We start from the raw sequence: 25,241 nt of genomic DNA, 5'->3' as shown, positions 1-25,241 counted from the left end.
TGATATTGATCATGAGGCCTCTCTGTCAGCACTGATGTGATTTTTTAAAATCACAGTATTCATTTCTCAATCCCAAAACTCCAGTAGGAAGATGAACTTGAGATGTCTCACACCAAGTCATTTTGTTTGCTGCCTTGGCTCTGTTTATGTGAACAAAGAAGATTAGAGAAGATTGTTTTATTCTAGCAATTGTTGTTTCACAGTCAAAAGGATAACAATTTTGAAATCTTTATTTGTAGGAATAAGAAATTGTTGAGTTAGACCTCAATTCTTTAGTAATCAAAAGTTTGAAATATTTTTTCCAAGGATGAAAATCATTTTTTACTTGACTTTGCAGTTTATAATATCTGATGTTTGACTTTAAGATCTTTACAGGAACTCCTTTTTATATGCAACAAAGTACAATTTAAGAAAGCATTTATTATATGGCTTCAGTGATGACTGCTGCAAGGAAATTAGCTCTCACTTATCATGTGACTTTCAAAATGTGCATTATCGTTTTACAAAGAAGCAAACCAAAGCTTTGAGGTCAAATGACTTACCCAAGATCTCATACCAAGATGCTCTTCAGGAAAGCAGAGTTTTTAACTTTCAGTCAACTAGTTAATATGTTTTAATCAATAAACACATAAGAAAATAAGTAGGGAGGTTTAATATTACATTATCATTTTTTTCTGCGGCACTGTACATTTTTACTAGTTCTTCAAATGTGCCCAAGCATTAATTAAATTGACCACAAACTCAGTTTCATTTATCAGAGACTTCCATATTGCCTATATTTGATATAAAATCATGGGAATAAGATACATACAGAAAATCCATATATAATAGCATAAATATATATATACTATCTGATACAAGAAACATATTTTAAAGTAGGTGTTAAACAAATAAACAATACACAAAATTGACATATGCCAATGTTTAGTTTTTATAGCATTTGGTATAATTTTGACATAAAAGGTAATCTTAAATTAATGAAAAATTTTCAGTGTGGCTAAAAGCCTAATGGCTAAAGCCGAGTGTAAGTGTGAAGTGAAAACCCAGAAGAGCTGACCAACAGTGATGCTCTGTTGGCCGCCTGTCATGAGGATGTTACCCACATTCCACGCCGGAATTTCTGTTTCTGTAGATGTATGTATTGGTTATAAATAATCAGAAGGTTTCTGTGCAGTCTAAGGCCAAATGTTCACGTTTGGGTTTCACAGAGTTGGAATCTTGCTGCAGAAGATACTATTCTCAAGGGAGTTAGGTTTATTTTTACAATTTAAAATCACACACTGAAAAATGCTGTGGCCCCAAGTCAGCAAATGTTTCTTCCTTACCATGCTGTTTGCACTGTAGGCCTAACTCTACTTAATGCAGGGCTACACAATGACTCCTGCCTCTTCCAAACAAAAGGGTCATGAATGTCAGTTTGAAGACTCATGTCTCTTAGAGTTATTTTGTTTATAATTTAAACTCTTTAGAAGAAAGGCATTGAGTAAAATTAGCATGAAAAATGAAATACTTATTGGTGCCTTAGGTAACAGGCTGCAGACCTCTAGATTCAGCAGCTTTGTCCGTAAAAGAAGGCCAAATTATGCTTAAACTGCCAAACTGAAAGAAAAGAGTTAAGTTTGTTCATGTTTATTCTTCTGTGAAGAGCAGGTGTTCATGAGTATTTGTTAAGCAATTGAATTAATATAACAGATCTAATATTAGCAGATGTTTCAAGCTACGTTTCTTTTTTATCAGCAGTTCTTCCTCTTAAATTTTTGTACAGTGTGGTATAAAAAGCTTCCCTGCTTTGTTGCAATTAAGATGAAACTAAAACTTTTAGTATTTGATCAGTACTCCATGAGTTAATAGTTTAATAGTTGAACTCAAAATTAATAATAGCAGAACAATTTGTTTTTAAGCAAAGCAAATAGAAGTTCAGGTATAGCTAGCATATTTGCTCCAAATAGACCTAAGCTAACAATGATGTGCATACTAGAAATAACCCTATTGTATTTTTAATATTGTTTTATTTTAAAATTTTTATGCAAGTGAACTATACTGTGTCATTATTATCAACAACCAGAAGCACCCAGAGTGTGCTAGAGAGAGCACTGGACTTGGAAACTTGCAACCTGTAGTATTAGGTGGAACTCCTTCAGTTGAAAAATGACAAACTTAACTCAGACTGAAGCACAGAAAGGAACTGACAGGTACATATAAGCAAAAAGTGAGGGTGTTAATGACTTCAGGCATGACTACATCCAGGGGCTCAAATGATGTCATCAAGACCTGTCATCTCCCATCATGTTCTCTGCACTGGCTGTAATTCTTGGGCAGACTCTTCTGAAGTGACAAGAAAGCCAACAGCAGCTCCAGGCCTACCAATCTCATAGTTCCATCAAAATACCAGAAACCAGAACATGGCTTAAGCCACCCAGGACCACTCCTGAATTAGGATCATTGTGGCCTGGAGGATGGAATGTACCAATTGGACAGACTTTGGTCACATGACTCTCCCTAGAGCCAATAAGGAGTCAGCTACCTGAACCATGTGGACTGACAGTGGGAGAGAGGTGGTTCCCTGAAATTCACCTGGGGTGTGTACCTAGAAAGAGGAGGACTAGTCACCAGGCAGATAAAAACAGCAGATTCCACTAAAACTGGTCACAAATCAACAATCCATCATCTCTGTTTACCTTACCTTAGGAAGCCATTTAATCTCTTTGACCAGTTCCACCCCCTAGTTTTCTGATCTTTGAAAATATTCTGAGAGAATTTCTGGGAGAATTAAGTAAGTTTCTTATGATAAGAAGGTTGCATGTATTAATTGTTGGCTATTGAACCCTTGTTGACCTGAACTAATGAAAAATGAGAATTGGCATTTGTGCCAAATTATTTATGAGTCTGGAAGTGAGATTCAGAGCACTGGGCAGAGGCATTTCTGAATGCTGCTGTCTCTTGGCTAACAGGCTTATTTTACTTATTGCAATTAATAAAAAATTAGACTCATTTGGTGATGAAACCTGAAAAAATATGGTGAGTCATATCTGTGCACAAATGTTCGTTTCTGACTCATCAATATTTTATCTACATTTTTATTAAAATGGAATTATAATTATAATTTAAAATGTAAAGATTTACACTGGAATCTTACTATTTACTTTATCACTTAATTTTCCTAACAGAGTTTTTAAAATCATTATTTTCCCAACACCATTTCCCTTTACTAGGTAGAAGTTATAAAAATAATGATTATTTTTATTAATGTGTATTATGCATTCTTGAGACATCAAACATGCCGTAATTAAGGAAAGAGACTGGCACTGTGTTATGGTTAAGCCAGTTAACCTCAGGCAAGTGACTTGACTTGCTTGAACTTCAGGTTCCTCATCTGTAAAATGGGATGATACCAGTTCTAGCAAACATCAGTGCTTATCCTGTATCCCTCGGCATACATGGTTCCAACACAGTCAACAGCATCTTCTGCAAATCTCTGGGACTTTCTCTTGGCCCAACCACAGCCAGCTTACAAGTTACCAGGACTTCATGGCCCCAGGAGTAATTTTCAGTCAGGTGGTAGTACCGCTCTTCCTTGCCTCTTGTGTGGGACATTTCTGATACGTGTTCTTCACATTCTCCCAGAGTTCCCATGTATGAATGAGCCCGTTTCCCACAACTGCAACCTGCTTGATAAGGTTCCCTTTATTTGCTGCCTTTTCTTCCCTTCTCTTTTCTCCACTCCCCTACTGTTAGTTCCTGGGTTATCTCCCAAATAAGCTGCTTGCACTCAAATCCTTATCTCAAAGCCCACTTTTAGAAGAACCAAAACTAAGACAAGCATTTCTCAATAAATGGCCTTAACAGAATCTAAAGTGAAAGATGGGTAAGGTCAGAGTAGCTGAGCATTGAGAGAAAAAAAAAAAAAAAAATGGAAGGGCTGTGCCCATGGCTCATCCCTTCCAACATGTCACACGTTATCTTAGCTGTTACCATTCCTGAAGTCCTGGCTGGTAGCCTCAAAATCACAGGATCTCCTGTCTACAAGGGACTTAGCCATTTAGTCCCAACTCTCAGGTCATAGAAGAGGCAGCTAAGTGACAATGTTGAGAGTAGGACTATATTTTCTGTGTCCCAGTTCTTTGCACCACTCCAGATTCCCACGTGGAGCCCTCCATTAGGCCTTGCTCAAAAAATGCAATGTCAACTCTTTAGAAGTTAGCAGTTTGCATCCACAGCAGTGGTTTTCAGACTGTCCTTGACATAGCATCCTTTTATTTGTGTTTGTTTCTTCTCACAATGTCTCATTGGATTGGTCAATGTGTAGGAAGAACCGTTAGAAGCACTGTTTTGGCTGAATGAGCAGAGCCTGCATTGTAGCTGGTGATGGCTGCCCTACTCCTGTTTATTCTCCTGTTCCATCCCATTCTCTGCAGGCACTTCTGCCCAAACCCCAGGAGATTCGAGATGCTCAGTTTAAAAACCACACATCTGAAGGAGATATTCACTGGCCTAACGATCTGCCTCACCATTAAGGTGGCATCTGTTTAAATATTTTTGTATAGATGACCTGTGTAGCAATAAAAGAAATAAAAGAACAGAAATGAGTGAACAGAGGCACCTCAAATGAGATAGATTTTCTTCCCAAAAGACAAAGACAGATGAAAGCTGTATGATGTAGCCAGTTCTTTTCGTATCTTAAGTTACTACACTAAGAAAGCTGCCAAAAAGCTACTCTAGTATTTTATTGATTACAATCCCATTTAAATCCCACCTATTGACTTGTTAGCCTCTGTGGAAGGTCATAGAAGAATGACATTAGCATCTGTGAGTATATTCCAAGCTCCTCTTAACTCTGTGTTTTGTTTATTCATAGACTTCTCTGAAGTATTTGAGACTGGCAAAAATGAAAAAAAATTATTTTCAAGAGAGCCATTATGGGACTTCCCTGGTGGCACAGTGGTTGAGAGTCCACCTGCCGATGCAGGGGACACGGGTTTGTGCCCCGGTCTGGGAAGATCCCACATGCGGCAGAGCGGCTGGGCCCGTGAGCCATGGCCGCTGAGCCTGCGTGTCCAGAGCCTGTGCTCCGCAATGGGAGAGGCCACAACAGTGAGAGGCCCGCGTACCGCAAAAAAAAAAAAAAAAAAGATAGCCATTATGAATTCACTGTTCATCAGTTGGCTTGATAACTTCCTTGAATTTCCTTTCTTGATTGCATTTCCTCCTTTCCCAGGAGGGAGGAACTGGGCTTGAGGAAAACAAATGCCTGGCCCAGGAGTCCTGGTTTTTTTCTCTTGCATCCTTTCTTTCTGTGACCTCAGTGTCCACTCAGAATTACAGCTCTAACCAGAAAGCCACAACCATGTCCATTCAAAGCTGAAATGGCTTTTGTTCAGAAAACAACCAGTCAGGAAAAAAAAAAAAAAATATATATATATATATAGAGAGAGAGAGAGAGAGAGAGAGAGAGAGAGAGAGAGACAAAAACAAATGCAAGTTTTAAAGAGGTGCAGGAGTGAACTTGGTAGCATAATCCACCCCAGTCTGTTGAGTGTTTTTAAAACTTCTTTCCCTCATCAGACTATACCTTCCCAAGATGCCTTGCTGTTGTGGGTGAGAACTAATGGGACAAAGCAGATAATGGCTATTTTCTCCTAGAGGTAACCTCCCATCAGAACAAAGCATTAATAATCACTGACTGTTACACCTTTTCCCTTGCCAGCAGGGGTCGGGGGCAGGCTATGGCTCAGTTAGAAGGAACGGCTTAGCAGCTTGCACTGTGCTGCAGAAAAGCCAGGAAGCCAAGGCATTGGACCCCAACATCTGCTTTTCCCAGAGCTGAGTTTTGTTGATAGTTGATTTTACACCAAATAAGCGGGAAGGAAGCTGATTGAATGCAGAGAGAATCAACTCCATGCAAAACATATGGTGACCACAAGGAAGCCAGATGAGGTGAGGGGTAGACTGTCTAACCTAACACTTCACAGGAAAGCTGAAAAATGCACCGTGGCAATGGGTGAAATGTCGGGAAGTTGAGAATGACCAATAATTTCATTCATTCATTATAGAGATTCTAGGAGCCCTGTGTGAACCACTGCAGTCTGTAGGACTCCAGTTGCAAAAGCAAAATTACCTGCAGAGTAGGGATGGCACGATTTTAAGAGGAAGACTTAACTGAGGATGTTTGAAAAAATTAAATTTCTCACCTAACACCCTACCTTACGTGTAGGAAAGGAGTCCAAAATGCTTCTTATTAATGTTGTTACTGTTACCTAAAAACTGGGTTCGCCTCTTGGTGGGTATTGAGCCAATAGACACACCCAAGCCAAAGATCGGGAGAAGGAAGGATTATTACTTGCAGCAAATAAGGAGAACGTCGGGGATCTTTTCTAAAGCAGTGTCTCCCCTAACAGCAAAATTGGGGAAGTTTTAAGCTAAGGGTACTTGCATATTCATGAAGAGGCTAGAGCAGGTGAGAATTCAGCATAAAATTGAGGCAAAAATCGAGAGAGTCCAAGCTTTAATTGATTGAAGTCAGGAGGGTCAACATCACAATTCCATCTTCCACCTGGGAGGGGGCCTTAGTTCCTGCAGAACTCAAAGATACATTATTATTATGTATATCCCTTGAGGAGGAACTAGGACTCCGCTTTATCATTGCACTACTCTTTGACTGCCTTTTCTTTGTTCCTGCATTCCTTTGTTCCCTTAATATCGTTGATTCCTGAGACCTGTTCAAGGGGCATTGTGGCCAGTCTTAGATCACTAAATGGCTTAGACCAAAATGGGTTCTCTTATGTCAAGAAAGCCATGCCTGGTTCTCTTTTTCCAGGGACTCTCCCTAACCTATCTGCTTACACTACTTGCCTTTGTTTAGCTTCCCCCAGCAGTGACCCTGGGAGAAGAATCCAAATATAAAGAGTTTATTTGAAAGGTGATTCCAGGTAGCACCAGTAGGGCAATTTAGGAGGTGAGAATGAGGAACGGTAGGCAACCATTAAATGTTGCATCATCTCTCAGTCCTGGGCAAAACTATTGTCCATCTTACCCAAGGAACATGATATTCTCGTTAAGGATCTAGAACATTTTTCTCTCCTTTGTGTTATGGTCAAGAACCATTGTGAAGGGTCTCCTCTCATGGAACAATGTGATGGTGCACTAATAAAATGCGACAGACTTGTTCCCTACCCTCTGAGAACCTCTAGCCCTAAATGATCAATCAGCCGTTACATACATCTAGTGAAAAAGACTCCAAGCCCATGTTTAAGAGAGTAGGGTACCAATCTGGATTCTGTTTTTATCTAGCCATGTCAACTTAAAAGGACTGTTTAATCTCACTGGGTCAAAGTTTATCTGTCCTGTTAAATAATAAAATGCTGTCTTACCTACCAAACAGAACAGTGTGATGTAAATAAATTGCAGATGTGAGAATACTTTGAAAAAGGGAAAGTGCTAAATCAAAGTTAGGTGCTATTATTAAGAACTTTCACACAAAACCACATGAACAAGTTCAGCTGAATACAGGGAGAACTACAGGGCCACAAAAAGCCAGGACAGCTGGGTCGTGGGGTTGATCTGCAAAGGCTTTTGAGAAGAGCACGTATTCATTTAGTAGAGATTATTACACGATATCTTGGACTTGTATTTGTACATAATTATGGTAATTGAACAGCTTTGCAATCAAGATGGAATAAGAATGCATGACACTTTTCAGCCTAAGATAACATAATAATGCCTGAGAACATGTATAGAATATACTAACTCCAGGATTGAGAAGAAATGGATAAAATAGGCAAAGAAACCAGCAAAGTTCATACACTATACAAAAACACAGTTAACTGGCAAATATAATAGGAAAGTCTGTGCCCAAGCAAAGAGAATTGAAAAGGGAACATTTTATAGATTATTTCTGTAAGCAGGCAAATAGATTTTGGTGAGCCCTGGGATATGAGAGCCATCTGCACTTACTGTCTAGCAGAACTCACATAAGGGTCAAAGCACCAGGAATAAATGTGAGCCAGGGAAATACCTTCTCAGAGCTCTGCTTGGAAGTGATTTTAGGAGGTGCTAAGCCATTGGACCAGTAGCTTTCCAACATGCCCTGGTATCATTACATTAGGACTGAGGATTGAATGGTGATGAATGGATTCTCAACCGCCTAATCCCAGTGACATCCAAACATGTGAGTGCCAGATCCTGCCTAATTGGCATTTGGCTCAGCAAAGTGAGGCTGGTGGCCATGCTAGCTGGCAGGCACATTGTTCAGTTTGCGCATCCTAACTGTGTGATGATTCTGTAAGGATTTATAGGCCATCTGTCTTCCAAGGCAGAATTTGTCAAGATTTCTCTGTGCTTCCAGGCTTTGAAAGATGTTATTTGCATGTGTTTGGCTATTCCTTTTAAAAGGTAACCTGCATTTTTTTTTTTTTTTGCAAAACCCACAAAACAATGTCATATTTTCTGTTTAGCATTTCTGTTGTCCTCACATTGGCATAACACATTTTTTTTGTTGTATTTTATTTTTCTTCCTACAAGTTAGACTCATGGATTGGAGAATAAAAATGTTAGAGGGTGCCTTTGAATTACTTGTGGAGATTAGAATGTAAATTGAGTCTGGAAAAGAATTTTAGATCTTGATAGACAAATCCAAATCAAAGAGCTAATCCTCACGCCTCTACTAGATGGGTCATTTGTCCTGCCTGAGTCCAGCTTCTTTTAACAAAAAGATTAAAGTCACACGTTTTAAAAAGATAAGTAAATCATGGGAAAAAGCTCTTCCTTGGTCACATTCAGGGCTATTTTTAGGACTAATCCACATTGCCTCAATTGAAGCCAACGGCTACAGAGGCAGGATCCTCTCCTTTCATCATCCTTGTTCCTCATCCAGGCCAGTGCTGGGAAAGTTATGTGGATAAACATCATCGGTCGCACTCACCACCATCTGCCTTCCCGTTGCCCTGGCACCACCTCCAGATCCAGCTCTCACACTGAGTACCCCCTGTGACCTTAGAAAAGTTGCTTACCTCTCTAAGCCTCAGGTTGCTCATCTGAAAATGGGAAGTAAAAAGTACCTCTCTTATAGGATTTCTGTGCCTGCCACATGGTCAATGCTCAGGTACTGCTAGCTCTTCCTGTTATGATGATGATGATGGTGATGATGATGAAGATTATGATTTACCTTCTCCTAGTACTAGATTATGTGCTGTACAGCAGGATAGCATAGTAGTTAATGGCATGGAACACAAAGCCTGACTTTGGGTTCAAATCCCATTTTATCCACTTGTAAGCCATGTGATCTTGGGCAAGCTACTTGAGTTTCTCACCCATAAAATAAGCATAAAAGTAGTACCCACTTCATAGAGTTATTATGAGGATAGAATGAGTTAATATTTGCATATAGTAAATAGTATATAAAGGTTTATAAAATAACATATGGGAGATAGACTAAATTCATGAAGCTCTTCAAAGGCTGGCTCTCTCTTCCTTTACCATCCTGCTTGCACATGTATAAATATACTTCCTTTCAAGTCAGAATCCATTCTTTTTTTTTTTTTAAAGTAGTGTGTTTGTAGACACAGCCAGCCACATTTTCTTTCTTTGACTCTCCACAGAATTATTTTTCACTTTAGCACTTCGCCACTGTTACCTTACATCTGCTTTTAGGACGAACGAGGTAGCAGTTCCATGTTGGTGCTTTGATGCCATGATGAGGTCATTTCCAAGGTAACCATCCCAGTAAAAAACACACACTGAACAGGAAAGAGCCTGACTTTCAAAACTTTCTAGTCACTTTAGTAATGTGCCATGAATTCTGTTTAGAGATTAGCTTGTGACCATGCCCTGCTGTCCTTTTCCCTTTCCTGGTCACAGAGCCCATGTAAAGCGTCATGTGAGAGTCTGGTGCTGAGGACTTGCCATCAGGCTCATCTGTGCAATAAGGAGCATCAGCTTTTGTTACACAACCTTATTGAAAGTCACTTTCATAAGCTTCTAGGTAGAAGGTGAGGGCTATGGATTTATTTCAGATAAACTTCTTACTTGTGAATTTCAAAAGAAATTCTAGCATTGCTGAGCAAAGATGTTAGAAGGAGAAAGTATTGACAGGGCGGGTAACTTGTCATTTCAGTGTCATGAAGGACAATCAGCTCTTTCATTGTTTAAGGATTGATTTGTTCTGTTGTGAATTATCTTAGTCCCCTATTTCTATTTTGATGGCTTTAGACATTTAATACTGTCTGATTAGTGCTTCTGCCAGGGACTAGGCAGAGGGAGAGAGTAAAGATAAAACTCTCCTTCTGTTCCAGCCACTGGGGAACACCAGGGCTTGGAACTTTCTAGACCATCTCCTAGAAAAGAGCCACAGGCTTCTCTCTTCAGGACTTGGGACTTCCCCTAGGCTTGGGGACAAGGAAGCCTTGGTAGAAGAGTGCCCTCAGAACCAAGCCGAAAAGGTACTCTTAAGTTCTCCCTTCTCTTCCATCCCTCCATTCCCTGAGACAAAATTAGAATGCTGTGTTGCTGCCTGTATTGGAGAAGAGTGAGAGGGTCTTGGAAAGTATAAGGGAGGAAATATTTCGTCTGTTAAATACTCCCGCCTGATAAATACCTGGGAGCTCTGGCTGCCTCTGTGACTGACTACATTCTACCTGGGAAAAGACACAGCAAGGAAAACTTGACTGACAAATTATCCATATAGTGCCATCTATGGTGAGGTATTAGTCACTGCATACTTCTCACCAAAAAGATTTGAATGAAAGACAACCAAGGAGATCCACGATAAGTCCCTGACCAGGCAAAGCAGGTCTATAGCAGAAGACCTTCAGTTTCTCCCATCTGATTTATTTTACCTAAAAATAGTAGGATCAAAAGGATAAAGCATGTGAAATCTGATTTTTTTAACTTAATCAACAAACTTCTGCAGTCTGGTATAGTAGAGAAATCATGGATCATCAGGATAAATAGAATGAATAGTCTAGACGTATTCAACTAATTAAACTCTCTGTTGAAACCACACTAAAATTGCATTGTATTTTTTTAAGGCATAATCTGGCAAGGGTGGATATAATAGGGTAAGAGACAATAATTACACAATTTTGGCAACGATCTATAGGTTTACAGCTATAACACATCTGAGGAAACTGATCATAGGTTTAGAGTTACAGCCTAGAATAAGGAGGGTTGGTTGACAGCTGTTTAAGGAATAGTCTCCCACCTGGGAGAAAACTAAAGGTTTCCCTTCTGGAGACAAGAAAGCAGAGGGTCTGAGGATAACACAATCCCAGGTGAAGTCAGGGATAGTATTTGAAAGCAAAGAGATAAAGTGATTGTAAACATTCTGCCCCTTCCCCCATTTGGCTCTGGAAGGCTGGCATCCAGGCCTTTATTTTCCTGGCAAGTGATTAAACAGATCTTCTCTCAGGACTTGATCGGCTCAAGAAGAAAGAACTAAAGGTATTGACATTAGGGCTTACTCCAAAGAGACAAAGACTGATCCCTCTACAATGAGGCCTTATTAACTCTTACACTTTGCATGTTCATATTCAGATATACAGATGCTTTGAATAGTCCAATCAGCTTTTTAGTCCACCCATTTGAAATATGAACAGGCAATTAAAAATCACTAGACATATGAGGAAAACTTACTTAAAAAGTAGAAGTAAGCAAAAATAAAAGTAACCTTAAGGAAAACAATGACTATGTAGTGAGAAGAAAATTTTAAATATACATATATCATTAATATCCTTAGAAAGATAATAAAACATATTGAACCACTGAAAAAATAACAATGCTATTTTTTGAAGAAATGTCAAAGAACATAAACTGGCTCTTAGACATTAAATAGAGGGTAGCAGAAACAAAACACTCAAAGAAGGGTTGGAAATAAGGTGTGGAAAGCTCCCAGAGAGTAGAGCAAACAAATAAAATGAAAAATTGGAGGGAGAATATATGAAAATGTAAAATTTGATCAAATAATATTCCAGAAGAAAGAGAACAGAAATTAGCATAGAGATAATTTTTTTTTTTTTTTTTTTTTTTTTTTTTTTTGCGGTACTCAGGCCTCTCACTGTTGTGGCCTCTGCCATTGCAGAGCACAGGCTCTGGATGCAGAGGCTCAGCGGCCATGGCTCACGGGCCCAGCCACTCCGGGGCATGTGGGATCTTCCCGGACCGGGGCACGAACCCGTGTCCCCTGCATCGGCAGGCGGACTCTCAACCACTGCACCACCAGGGAAGCCCCAAGATAATTTATGAAAATGTTCCAAATAGAAGAATAATAGCTTTCAGACTACAAAGGCTTCAAGAGTGTCCAGCACAGGGGATAAAAATAAACCTATACCAAAGCACATCATTGTGAAGTTTCCAGAAACTGGAACTTAATAAGATGCTAGAAATTTCCAAAGAGACAAAATAAAAAAACAGGCCACATATGTTTTTAGGATGATGAAATAGTAATTCTTCAAATCTCTTAACAGCCCACTAGAAGTTAAAAGACAATGAAGCAACTTTTCTCACAAAAATCTAAAAGAAAATTTTCTTAACCTACAATATTATACCCAGATAAACTAGCAATAAAGAATGCAAATGTCATAAAGCCATTTTTAGACGTACAAGGCTCAAAAAACTTAACACTCAGGAACCCTTTCTCAGGAAGCTACTGACAAATGTGCTCCCACTGAAATGAAAAGCTAACTATGAAGGAGGAAGATGCGGTTTACAAAAAATAAAAGAGATTCAACAAAGAATAGAATTTAAAAAAATGTTAATTGATTAATCTAAATTGGATTAGGTCATAAGACTCTAGGAAAGGCTTCATCAAGTAAATGAAACTGGGAGAACAGTTGTGCCTGAACATATTGCAAAGAGGTTTAGATAACTGTGTCTTCTTCCTGGAGAGACTTAAGCTGAAACATCTTTTCTTAGATGCCTGGAACATGAGGTCAAGCTGGAAAGTTCTGTTGGAAGTAGGTTTCAAGAAGTCAATTAATAAAAGGGGTCAGGACCTGAGAAAATGGGAGAACCAGTCCATAAACCTCTTTAGACTGTTCCATTCTGTTCTCCAGAGCTCCCTTTTCTGGACACAGATCCTCCTCTTCTTAATTGTTCCCAAGGCCTGGGACTTCCCTGGTGGTCCAGTGGTAAAGAATCTTCCTTCCAATGCAGGGAACGTGGGTTTGATCCCTGATTGGGGAACTAAGATCCCATGTGCCACAGGGCAACTAAGTCCACGCGCCACAACTACTGAGCTCGTGTGCCTCAACTAGAGAGGAGCCCCCGCACCACAACGAAGAGACCGTGCACTATAACAAAAGATCCCGCATGCCTCAACGAAGATCCCACGTGCTGCAACTAAGACCCAACACAGCCAAAAATATAAAGATAAATTAATTGTTCCCAAGGCCCATAGGATGGTCCCAGGTTTAAAGAAGGCAAGGGAGTAGCTTGTTCCCCAGTATATATTCAAAGGCCTTGGCATGCACTTGTAAGCATGAAATGCATCCAGCTCTATGTCCCTGGATATACAGCAAGATTTAAAAGCATCCCTGGGAGGTCTCATGTTGTCACAACAAAATTTCAAATTTTTGTCTTCCTGACATTTTCAAGAGGACACAAGTGGAGCCTCAGTCATCATCTACCCCAGGGGAAGGAGAGAGACAGAAGGAGGCAGAGGTACAGTTCCTGGCCATGGTATATGTGTACAGCTGCCTGACATTTGAGAGTTTCTCTGCAGCAAAGATATTGTTGAAGAATGACAAGCCATATAAATGGCCATTGGGACCATCATTTTGTCATGCCACTTTCCTCTCGTGTCCCTTTGAAGATGGTTCCTCCCCATTGAAGTCAGATCTTTTCACATTTGATCACCAGCCTTCTTTTTTCAGTATACACTAGAACTTCTTTTGAACGAAAAAGCTTCATAGAGCAGTGTTTTCTCCATTCCTTGAGACTTATATTTTTCCTACTTTGGCTCTAAGTGGTTCAAATAATATAAATGCTTATAAAGATCTTTAGGTGTCTTTATATGAGTGGCATGTCCACTTGGAAGCATATCAATCTTTTATTAAGAAAATATAGAAGGGACTTTATTTTTAGCCTTTGTCAGCTGGTATTATCCTTCTGAACTTAACTTTTCTTCCTGTTGTTTTTATTCCAGAAAATCATCACATTGCTTTTAATTGTGGTTTGATGTTTCATAATCTCATTCTAATATGGACATTTTGTTTTAATTTAGCTGGTAATCATCCAGAGTGTATTAAACCACTTGAATTCATAGAACTTTAGAGCTGAAAGAGACATAAGAGCCCATCTAGTTTTCTCATCCTATGGTTGAAGAGTCTGTCGCTGATCAATTACTGCTGGCAGGAATGGAAGCCGCATTTCTTGTACTGTTACTAAATTGACTGGTTTAGAAAAACAGTGTTTTCCCCATCTTAGTTCTTAAGGCTTTTCATTTTTCTATGTACCTCAGTGGACCTGAAAAAAAATCTTAAGCAGTTTCGCAAAAACAGTGACGGGTTGGTGGAAAAGTACTGATGCATTTAAGTCAACAGCAACAACAGTATTCCAGCTGTAGGTTACATGCAACAAAGGAAAATCCTCTAAGGGTCTGTTTTCGTCCAAAAGCCTTTACTGGTCAGAACTATATTTTTAGGCTAATTCATTATGCCAAAAACATCTACATTTTTGCAAATGAACTCTTGACCCCTCAGCTGATGCCTTGCAACTTATAAACTTCCAACTCCTGATCTTTACTTTTTCATTGGCTTTTCTTGACTTTGACATATCTCTGCCTAGTCATTTGATATATCAAAGTCTTGCACATTTGCTCCTTTAGTTAGCAAGGCAAGCTTTGGGGTTGAAAAGTTGCTCTGCCTACTTGCAGTCTACAATCATATTCTGAACTGTCCTCCAAACTCATATATTGTTCCTATTCAAAGTTAGGTAAATTCCTCAGCTGGGGATTTTTAAATTATTTGATATAATTCATTGTAAATAAAGCTTACAAACACTGATTCACCTAACTCTTGTTTTTACTAATTTTAATCTATGCTAAAAACTCTGTTAAAATCTTTGACTCCTAGGAAATAGTAAAGGTAGAGAAGGTAACCCAAAGATTATATTAATCGACCTATAGGACTTTAAGCAAGTTTATATTCAATTTAGCAATATTTTAATAGGTTTGGGGGGTAGGTTGCTGACACACATATATGTATGTATCAATATCCCATAGGCTTCTTTGAAATGGGTTTGTCGTCATCCTGATTTTCTCATTAATGAATCAAATAAAACTTTGACACATGTTCTTTGGCATGTTGCAGAGCATAACTAAATTATAATATCCTGGTTTGAGAATAACAAATATATAGCTTGCATACCCCCACTTTTCTGTCATGCATTCCATGACCGACATCAAAATTATTCACAAGCGTGGTTCAGAATCTTTCTCAACACACGTGCCCGGAAGGCACTAGAGACAATATAATGGAAATCCATGCTAAAATTAGAATTAATTTGTCATCCATGCCATATTGGCATATGTTTTGTTTTAATTGCTTTTAAAAGTTGCTGATCACACCAAGGGATATTTATTCCCAAGATACCAGACACAAACACAGCGTCCACCCGCACCATAAAGATGGTATGTCTTGGTCACACCATATTGTATTGCTGTCATTTGCATGCCTTTAGAAGGAGCATATACTTGTGAGTTTTCCTTGGGTACACTTTATTCCAGGAGTCACATTACTTTCTTTTGTTGGCCCCTAAAGCCACTTGCATTTATTGCCTGTCCTTTGAGGAACAGCTGTGGTTAGAAATTGTGATGTATGAAACTGTCATTTGCATAGGTTAAAAACACCAAATATTAATAATTTCATATGATTTGACCTAATCAGATAAAAGAATCAAAATTATGCCATCTTTAGTGATCTCCCAGTTTCAAAACCATTTATTTTCTCTTTTGAATCACTAATTGTCAAAGGTAAGTGCTGATTTTACAGCTACAGTGCACAGAGAATTGTGGTATATTCCAAGGATGACAAAGATAGAAACACACATCCTGCTCTGGAGGAGCGCATGCCTGCTGTTCAAGGGGTGAATGGTCTTATTTTCTATTAGATTATGAGCTCTTTGAAGGCATAGTCTGTGCTTTGCTCTGCTTTATTTTTCTGTGTATTCATCACATTGCAGGCGTTCAATAAATGTTTGTTAAGTGAGTGGAAGGTAAAGAGATGGGAGAAGGAAGGGAAAGAGGGAGGGAGGAATAGACACTCCTTTGAGAATAAGGTGACAAGATGGCGATAAATCAGAGTAAAATGATAATTGTCCACAATGCAGATGAAGGATCACCCCAAACCTCAAACAGAAGACTGAAAGTCACTTAACAACAAAGTAAATAAAATAACACCCATTTTTCTATTTTAAAAAGTGCCAGCTCTCGAGTGCCAAAGCATGGAAATACCCAGGACCCGGGACTCCAGTAACACTGATGCTCGAGAGGACGGGCCACCTGGCTTCTAAAGCTTAATTTAAGCATCTCAGATCTTCATCTTTTGTATACCTGCTCTATGATTTTCGTTCCTACCGATGAAAGGAACGAAAAGGAAGACGATGAAGAAATCAGATTTTTTTAAAAAATACTTTATCTCTAAATGTTTTATGCTCCAAAATATTGTTGAAAGCTATCTATTGAGATAACTTTGGCCCTAAGAGGCACTGACTTTGGTTTGTTTCCAAAAATTGAAACCAGTCTGAAAGAGTATATGCATTCCACCATAAATGAATTTCAAAAGAAGGTTTCAAAGGCAATAACCAAAGTGTTCTCATCAATGACAGCATGATTGGAACCATCACCTTGGTAGATGATGGTTATTTGGAGGTATAAACTATGGCATCTATAAGATTTTTCTTTTTGTAAGATACAGCTCCACTCGTCAAAAGCCAATAACCAAATTTCTTTCTATTTATTTATTCCTGGAAAATATTAAAGGTGATTTAGCTATAATGTTTCCAGAATTATAGAACATACTCATCAGTTATTTTGAGAAGCTTATTGAATGTAAAAAGATTTACACTGTGGGTAAACAGTAGTGCTAGCTTTTCCATTTGCAGATGACACATCTCTTACCATTCAAGAATAAATAATGCTCAAATCAATGAAAATTAGAATTATTAGATATCATGTTTTTACCTATGAGTTTGGCATAGGGGTGAAGAGAAGGCAAACCACTAGTGAAAGAGTAAATTGCTAGAACTTTAACAGAAAGCAAATTGGTTATGTGTAGTAAAAGCTTTAAAAATATGCATAGTCTTTGAACCAGCAATTCTATTTCTGGAAATTCATTCTCAGGAAATAATTAAAAGTTTGTACAGAGATTCAACTACCAGAGTATTCCATACAATGTCATTTATACTAGTGAAAAATGAGAGACAACTCCAAAGATAATGGAATATTACTTAATCATGTGATGGTTATATATTTTATAATATATAAAATGTAAATGTTATATAATTATATGACAGTGTTCATAATATATTGTTCAGTTAATATAAACAAAAGTTTCTAAATCATATACAGATATATAGGATTGCAGTTTCATAAAAGAATTACACACACACATGCATACACACTTTTTTTTTTCTGGAAGCATATACAACAAGATTTTAATAGTAATTGTCTCTGAAGGAAGAGTTAGGCATGTTCAGAAAAGTTTTACTTTTCCTCTCTGTTCATCTTATTTCCTAATTTTTCTTCCATAAACATATACCACTTTTATATTAATACAAACTTTTTCAACAAGGAAAAAAACTTACTTCCCTCTAACATTTACTAGCAAGATCTTTACTGCTCACAAATGCACTGGTGATTGTGTTTGTTTTGTTTGTTTGTTTGTTTGTGGCTTTGATTGTTAAGGTTGAAGAGACAAACTGTGATGATGAACCAAAATCATGAAGATGGCCCTTTCTATGTACTACATAAAATTCACTTTAATAAAGAATTATCTCAGTATTTAGTAGTAGTCACCTCAGAAAGATTACAACAGAAGAAAAATTCTAAATACAATCTGAATAAACTAACTAAAGTGCGAGTCATATTTCTTTCATTTGAAGTAAAGTCATTCTAAATAAGAACTTTAAAGACCTTCCTTTTTATGAGCATTCAAATTTTTATTCCTCAGTATGGTCATCTTTATTTTCTGTTTTAGAGATAAAAAATCATTATTTGAAAACATTTTCACTTTAGTTTAAATAATAAAACCACTTGTGAATAACTCTTTTAATTATAAAAGTAACATATTTTCATGATAGAACATTGGGAAGTGCACTCCTAATTCTATCACCTAGAGATAAGCACTAATAACATTTTGCTGTCCATACGCAAAGTTGATAAGCATTCTTATATTTAAAAACAGGAGATCGGTGTTCAGGTATTTAACTCCTCTGAAAGTCTGTGATACTCATGTAACTACATTTTCCTCTATTATTTCTGGCATTTGGAGATAAATGTAGTGAAATAGCATGATCCTAGACTACTGTTTATCCATATTAAATTGCAATTGGGGCTACTGTCTTCCATCTTGGATGCTACAAGAGTTTTCTGGAAAAAAAAAAAGTTAAAGCAACATGACGCCAGAAACCCATGAAAATAATACATTCACATTCTTCTTAACTCTTCATTTCCTCCAGGACAGATATCAGTGGATGGATTTATGCGCTATCTGAGTGGAGAGGAAAATGGAGTCGTTCCACCTGAGAAACTGGATTTGAATGAAGATATGTCTCAGCCACTTACTCACTATTTCATCAATTCCTCACACAACACCTACCTCACAGGTATGAGTTCATAGTTCTTTGACAATTATTTTATCCAGTCTCACCAAATGTCACCAGCCTCTGCTTACTGTTGTTCTGAAGTGGAGGCGTATTTCCTTTCACTTCCTGTGAAAAGCCTCTGAGAACTGGGGTTCCATGACCAGAGGCTCCACCCACAAGCAACAATATCATTTCTTCACATCTATTCCTAAGTTTTCATGTCATCTAAAATGTATTCATGTCTGGTATCTTCAGACCAATGGAATTTTTGCATAACTGAATTCTTTCTTCAATAGACTTCAAGCCACTTATAAAGCCACATAGTTCTCTGGACTGTTTTCATCTACAGGAAAGTTCTTCCCTAAATAACTTCCACTCAAGGCAAATTAATAATTTTGCTCAGGTGCACAGGGCTTTAGACATAAACAAATTTCTTTGTGAGTGACATCTTATATATACTTTGTTGCAAATATTATAATAAAGGAGTGCGTTTCCTAACTTGACCCTAAATTGAGCACTGCCATGGTTTTTAGTAGATTGTTAAATAGAAAAAAAATTAAAACATATATATAATATATATTATCTCAATATAGTTTAGAATAAAAATTTTAATAAATACCAATCTCAATAAACTAAAATGTTTTTATAATCAAAATACATTTCTTGCAGAATACTCTCTGATTACCAGCCTTAGAAAGACTTTGTAAAAAAAAAAAAAAACCTACTGGTTAAAAAAAAAGGACTTTTCAAAACCTTATCACTTTCTTGCTTCATACAGTCCATCACCCAAATGAATATAAGATTGCCAGACCTTAAGACCCACAATGCAACCAAAGTCTGGGGTGTCATTTGGTATCTGTAAGTTATAGGTACTTGCCGTGCCTTGGGGGAGGTTTTGATGTGCTTATGGCTCATTGCCTAGGGGTGTGTGGTTTGTGTGGCAGGATAGACCAGCAATGCCATGCACATAGTGGCAGGGAGGTCCAGGCACTAGGTATTCATGAGAGTGTTCAAGAGAATTTCACAGGGTTCAGCCATCTGGCAAATAAGCAGTTCAGTCTTCTGAATTCCTTAAGGGGATCCATTTCTCTAGGCACAAATGTATATTGTGCTAGCATCGAATCCAGTGTTAGCCTGGTATCCCACACTTGGTGAAAAATAGCTTAGAATAGAAATGACTCTTGGACAGAGATAGCAATGTGGCCCCTGGACAGCTAGAATGAGCTATTTCAGGATGATTCCATATCATCTGAGACCATCTTGTCAGAATCATACACTCTGAGTTCTACAGGCAGTTGAACTGCAACTTGCATGTTCTTCATGAAAATCAGACTGTTCTTATGCTACTTGTGACCTGTTTTGTTTCAACTACATACCTACTAAGAGAGATTCATGCTATAAAACTAATTAGATTCGTGTCTGGCTCATCCTAAACCCTATTCTTGTCATCTCTTGCTGTATAACCAATCACACCAAAACACAGGGACATAAGACAGCCACCATTTTATTTTGACCATATTCTATATGTCAGGAATTCAGACAGGACACAGAGCAGATGGCTTGTTTCTGTTCCATGGTGTCTTGGGCTACAGCTGGGAAGTGAATGGCTGGGTTGACACAAAAGGCTTGGTTGTTGGAATCATCTGGAGGTTTCACCACCAACATGTCTGGACCTGGGCTAGTGACCCAACAGCTGGGCTCAGTTAAGACTGCTGACCTAATTGCCTAAAATTGGCCTCCCCATGTGGCTTGGGCTTCCTCACAGCATGGCAGCCCCAGGGTAGGTAGACTTCTTACATGGCAGCTTATAGCTGCAAAAACAAGTGTCCCAAAGAAACATGGAGGAAGCTTAATTGCCCTTTTTTGCACTTAGCCTCTGAAGTTCCATACTGTCCCTTCTTTCTTTATTTGTCAGAAATGTCACAAACCTACCCAGCTTCAAGGTTCTTTATTTGTCAGAAATGTCACAAACCTACCCAGCTTCAAGGTAAGGGACACAGACCACAACTCTCAATGGGAGGAATGTCAGAATATTCTTAGCCGTGTTTTATTTTTTTTATAAATTTATTTATTTATTTGTTTGTCTTTATTTTTGGCTGCATTGGGTCTTCGTTGCGGTACACGGGCTCCTCATTGTCGTGGCTTCTCTTGTTGCAGAGCACAGGCTCTAGGAACGCAGGCTTCAGTAGTTGTGCCTTGCAGGCTCTAGAGCACAGGCTCAGTAGTTGTGGCACACAGGCTTAGTTGCTCCGCGGCATGTGGGATCTTCCTGGACCAGGGCTCGAACCCATGTCCCTTGCATCGGCAGGCAGATTCTTAACCAATGCGCCACCAGGGAAGCCCCTTAACCTGTTTTAAAATTACTACAGGTTTCATAGCTTCAAGAAGAGAGTGTCCACTTAGCCCACTTTCTTGGATTCAGTTTCTTAGACTTATTACAAAAATTTTGCAGCTCCCACTCAAATTGCTAAGCATTTGTAAAGGATTTTTTCCTTCCCAGAGGTCCTTAATCTTATTCGGTATCATTGATGTATCTGGCAGTTTGGTGAAGCCTATGGACCCTTCTAAGAATGTTAAACGTATAAAATAATGTACATAGAATTAAAGAGGAAAAACTTCCATTGAAATATTTTGATCAAATATTGAAAAACAAATTTGGATAAAATTGTATATATTTTATTAACACAATTTTTAAAAATTGTATAAATAATACATGTGATATTTGCAACAATTGGAATATGATATGAAAATATCTGTGATTTCTACTGGTAACAAAGTCACTGTCCTGCTAGTACTACAGTGAATTGTGGCCTACATTCATAACTGAAGAGAATGTTAAATTGCACATAGCGATTTGAGTTAAAGATGTAATCTTTTTTCTCATCCAAGTTTGAGGAGGTCTATAGAACCTCAAGTAAAAGTCTAGATCTTTGACTTCATAGGATCCTAAGAAATATAACTTTAAAGACTTTGACACATGATTGAATCTTGCATTTATCTTGTACTTAGGACCCCAAAATGCTTAAAAATACTTAAACATATGTTCAGTTAAATTTTGGACATTGCATGTTGTTTTATCTATCTGGAAGTCACACTATGCAATAATTTTACCAATAGTCTTTTTTAAGTCCAAAAATGAATATATTTACATGTGTTAGTATCTGTATTATTTGCCATATAACAAATCAGGCAATGATACCAAAATGACTGAATGACAAGACTGACTGGGTATATATACGTTCTATTCTTTTTACCTTCTTCCAGAGTATGTTAATTTTTCCCTTTTTGCATATCATTATGGACAAAGTTTTCAGAGTTTACATAGGTTCACTCAACCACAGCCACTATTCTCCTTTTGATGTTCAAATAGTCTCAGCTTTGGACAGTGGAAACATTTTTCAGGCTGGCTTCTCTCTCCTCTTGACATGACCCATTGATCTTTGAAAAATGTCCTTGTTTTCTGGCACATAAAGATCTTCCAGTCTCATCTTTCTGCACCACGCATGGAATCAGACTTTTCCCCCAATGATCCCTTGTTCCTTTTAGTGTGAAAAAATACGCATATGGGTAACAGCAATTTGAACCCTGTGCTATGGAATGTTGTTTCTGGACCATTTCAGTGAACAAATCAAGAAAAGATACATTTTTCTTCTTGTTAAGGCACAAGAATTCACATAAAGATTTCTACTCCTATCTTCCAATTTAAATTCTTGATTCTATAGCTGTGCTTTTTATATCAATCTTGATACCTAGCAAATTATACATAATCACTCATTTGCTTTACTGACAACACAATAATAGTTCCAAGAAAATTGTTCAATATCAACACAAACAATAGAACTACAAAATACTGTTCAATTTTTCTCAGCGGTTCTTTTTGTTTTTTAACTGCATTTTACTAAGGACTTTTAGTCCAATTAATTTCTTCCAGGGTCACTCATTTGCCCTCCCTCTGATTAACTTGGTCAGCACAAACATGGTAGAGAACTTGGCTCCATTGTGTCAGTTGGGTTTGGGGTGTTACCATATTAATGGCCAATAGTTTTCAGAAAGTAGAGCTTTCAGCTACTATAAAAGAGAACGGTCCACTCTACTTTTTGCTGAAGAAAGAACTCAAAGAGCTGTCTCCAAATTTCTGTACAACTAAACCAACTCTCTCCCCAATTTTTAAATTTCTAGTAGTATTTTAAAATTTCTTAAGTATTTCTAGTAATACTTAAAAGTATTCACATCTTTTTAAGTATTCAATTTTTAAAGCTATGTTACCTATGTTAGACTATGTTCTGATCTTTAAGGTTTTTTTTTAAACTTATCTTCCTCATGTTTCTGAGACATATATTTTCATACCAGGGTTTGCATTATGTAAATCTCCATTCTTACAATATTACCTTGTCCCAATACCAGTCAAAATCTCTGCAGGGGAACTAAGGAGAATTCCATATAATTAATTTTAAAAATTACATATAAATTCTAATATAGGTTCTTGAGGTTTTGCCTAAAATCCTCTTCTAACAGGTAAAATTTGGTTTTACTTCATATGATATTATTAGTGTCCTTGTTTTAATTATAGAGAGTCAGAACTCTTATCTCTCAGAGACCTTTGGGTAAGCATCTAAAATATAGAAATTCAAACTTCCCAAAGCCTATTAAGAATGTTATAAAATAAAATTATAACCAAGGTATAACCCGATAAAATCCAGTTAAATGTTAAAATCAATACCTAGAAAATGAGTTAGATTTTATACTTTACAAGCAGTTCCAGAACAAGCAGAAATATTTTCTACAGAAACATTATTTCACAGAAGGGGTATGTGGTGGAAAAAGAAAAGTTTTCCTATTCAAATGAGTTTTTAAAACGCTAGATTCAAACAAAGGTCGGCATCTACTGCAGTATGTTTCGAATATAGGGAAAAAAAGCTTACAGATTCACTCACACTAAGGTTATGATCAACCCTCCTCCCCTAGTCATGACCACGCTAGGTACTTTCTTGGAGCATTTGAAGAACAAGTATTCCTGAGAAATGCCAGTCTAAATTCAAATAAGGAGAACTTCATTATTTGGAATGTTTTCTTTTGAGCATTCAAAGGGACCATAAAGATTAAACATACAGTATAAAAACCAATCAATTTAGCAATGCGCTATTATTATTATGTCTATTTCTCTGCTCATTATTGCCCCTTTGTTGACTATCAAGACACTCAGAAGGAAAAATAAAATCCAATCACTGAGAGAAATACATGCACAGAATGAGTTGATGTTTAATTATGATGGTCATTTTCTAGGGTTTTGGATAGACTTGGCAGTACATCAGGTAGTGATTACGGTTTAAGTTATTGTTTTTCCTTGAGGAATCTACCCTTATGACTCAAAACAAGATTGTCTCAGGACTGAACAGTGTGCATTCATTTCAATTACACTTTTTCAGCTCTTCATAAATCTTTCCATACTCTAAACCATTTGGGAGATGATGGCTCCGTATACTCAGGAAAAGCAAAGTGACATATCTCTGAATAATTAACATTTTTATTCAGCTTGGGAAGTAAAACATTAGATTGGAGGTTTTAGTTATCCCTCTGATGAATTAAACTATCTGATTATTCAATTCCTCTCCTATACCTTAAGGTATAGTTTTTCCCTTGGCAATCCACTACCAACCCAAGCTTAGTGTCACTCCCTCCCTTTACATCTCTCCTACTCATTTAGTCCTTAGCATATGCAACTTTTTATAATTTATTTTTGGTTTAAAGCACACACAGACCTATGAAAGTTGGGTGGTAGAATGGAAAGAAGTTGAGCTTAACAAATAAACAGACCAAGTTTCAATTTGCCTTTAAGTAAATTAAGTCTTCTAAGCCTTAATTTCTTCATGTGAAAATGAAAGTAAATTGAAACAGCCAGGGTATTTTGGGCTATGCATAAGAGGATACTATTACTTAATGGCTTAAACATTAAGAAATTTACTACCTCACACAGCAAGAAGTCCAGAAGCAGAGTGGTTGAGTGTTGATTAAATCAGGAATTCATTGATGTCATCAGAGACCCAGATGCTTTCTATCTTTTTGCTCCTCTTATGGTTTCTTTTCCTTTTTTTTTTTTAATATATATTTATGTATTTATTTTGGCTGTCCTGGGTCTTAGTTGAGGTATGCACGATCTTCGTTGCAGCATGTGGGATCTTTACTTGTGGCATGTGGGATCTTTTAGTAGCAGCATGAGGACTTCTTAGTTGCGGCATGCAGACTTCTTAGTTGCGGCATGCATGTGGGATCTAGTTCCCCAACCAAGGATCAAACCCGGGCCTCCTGCATTGGGAGCATGGAGTTTTACCCACTGGACCACCAGGGAAGTCCCATCCTCTTATTGTTTCAAGATGACTGTGCACCCTGAGCATTGCCTCCGTAAGAAATAAGCTCCACATGTGGCCCAGGGAACATCCGCATCTTGTGGC

General features: G+C 37.7%; 1 protein-coding gene across 3 annotated transcripts in view; it reads left to right on the top strand.

The window, feature by feature from the left end:
- PLCB1 (phospholipase C beta 1) overlaps positions 1-25,241 on the top strand; it is a 691,592-nt gene that overhangs the window by 495,366 nt on the left and 170,985 nt on the right. For all 3 annotated transcript variants that reach the window (XM_067707502.1, XM_067707500.1, XM_067707501.1), the window contains exon 10: positions 18,667-18,813. In XM_067707502.1, the coding sequence (XP_067563603.1) occupies positions 18,667-18,813 (147 nt within the window). The remainder of the gene's footprint in view (positions 1-18,666; positions 18,814-25,241) is intronic.

Source organism: Pseudorca crassidens, chromosome 15, assembly GCF_039906515.1.
Source record: "Pseudorca crassidens isolate mPseCra1 chromosome 15, mPseCra1.hap1, whole genome shotgun sequence".
Lineage (NCBI taxonomy): Eukaryota > Metazoa > Chordata > Mammalia > Artiodactyla > Delphinidae > Pseudorca > Pseudorca crassidens.
The sequence above is the reverse complement of the archived record's forward strand: the minus strand, read 5'-3'. Positions and strand labels throughout refer to the sequence as shown.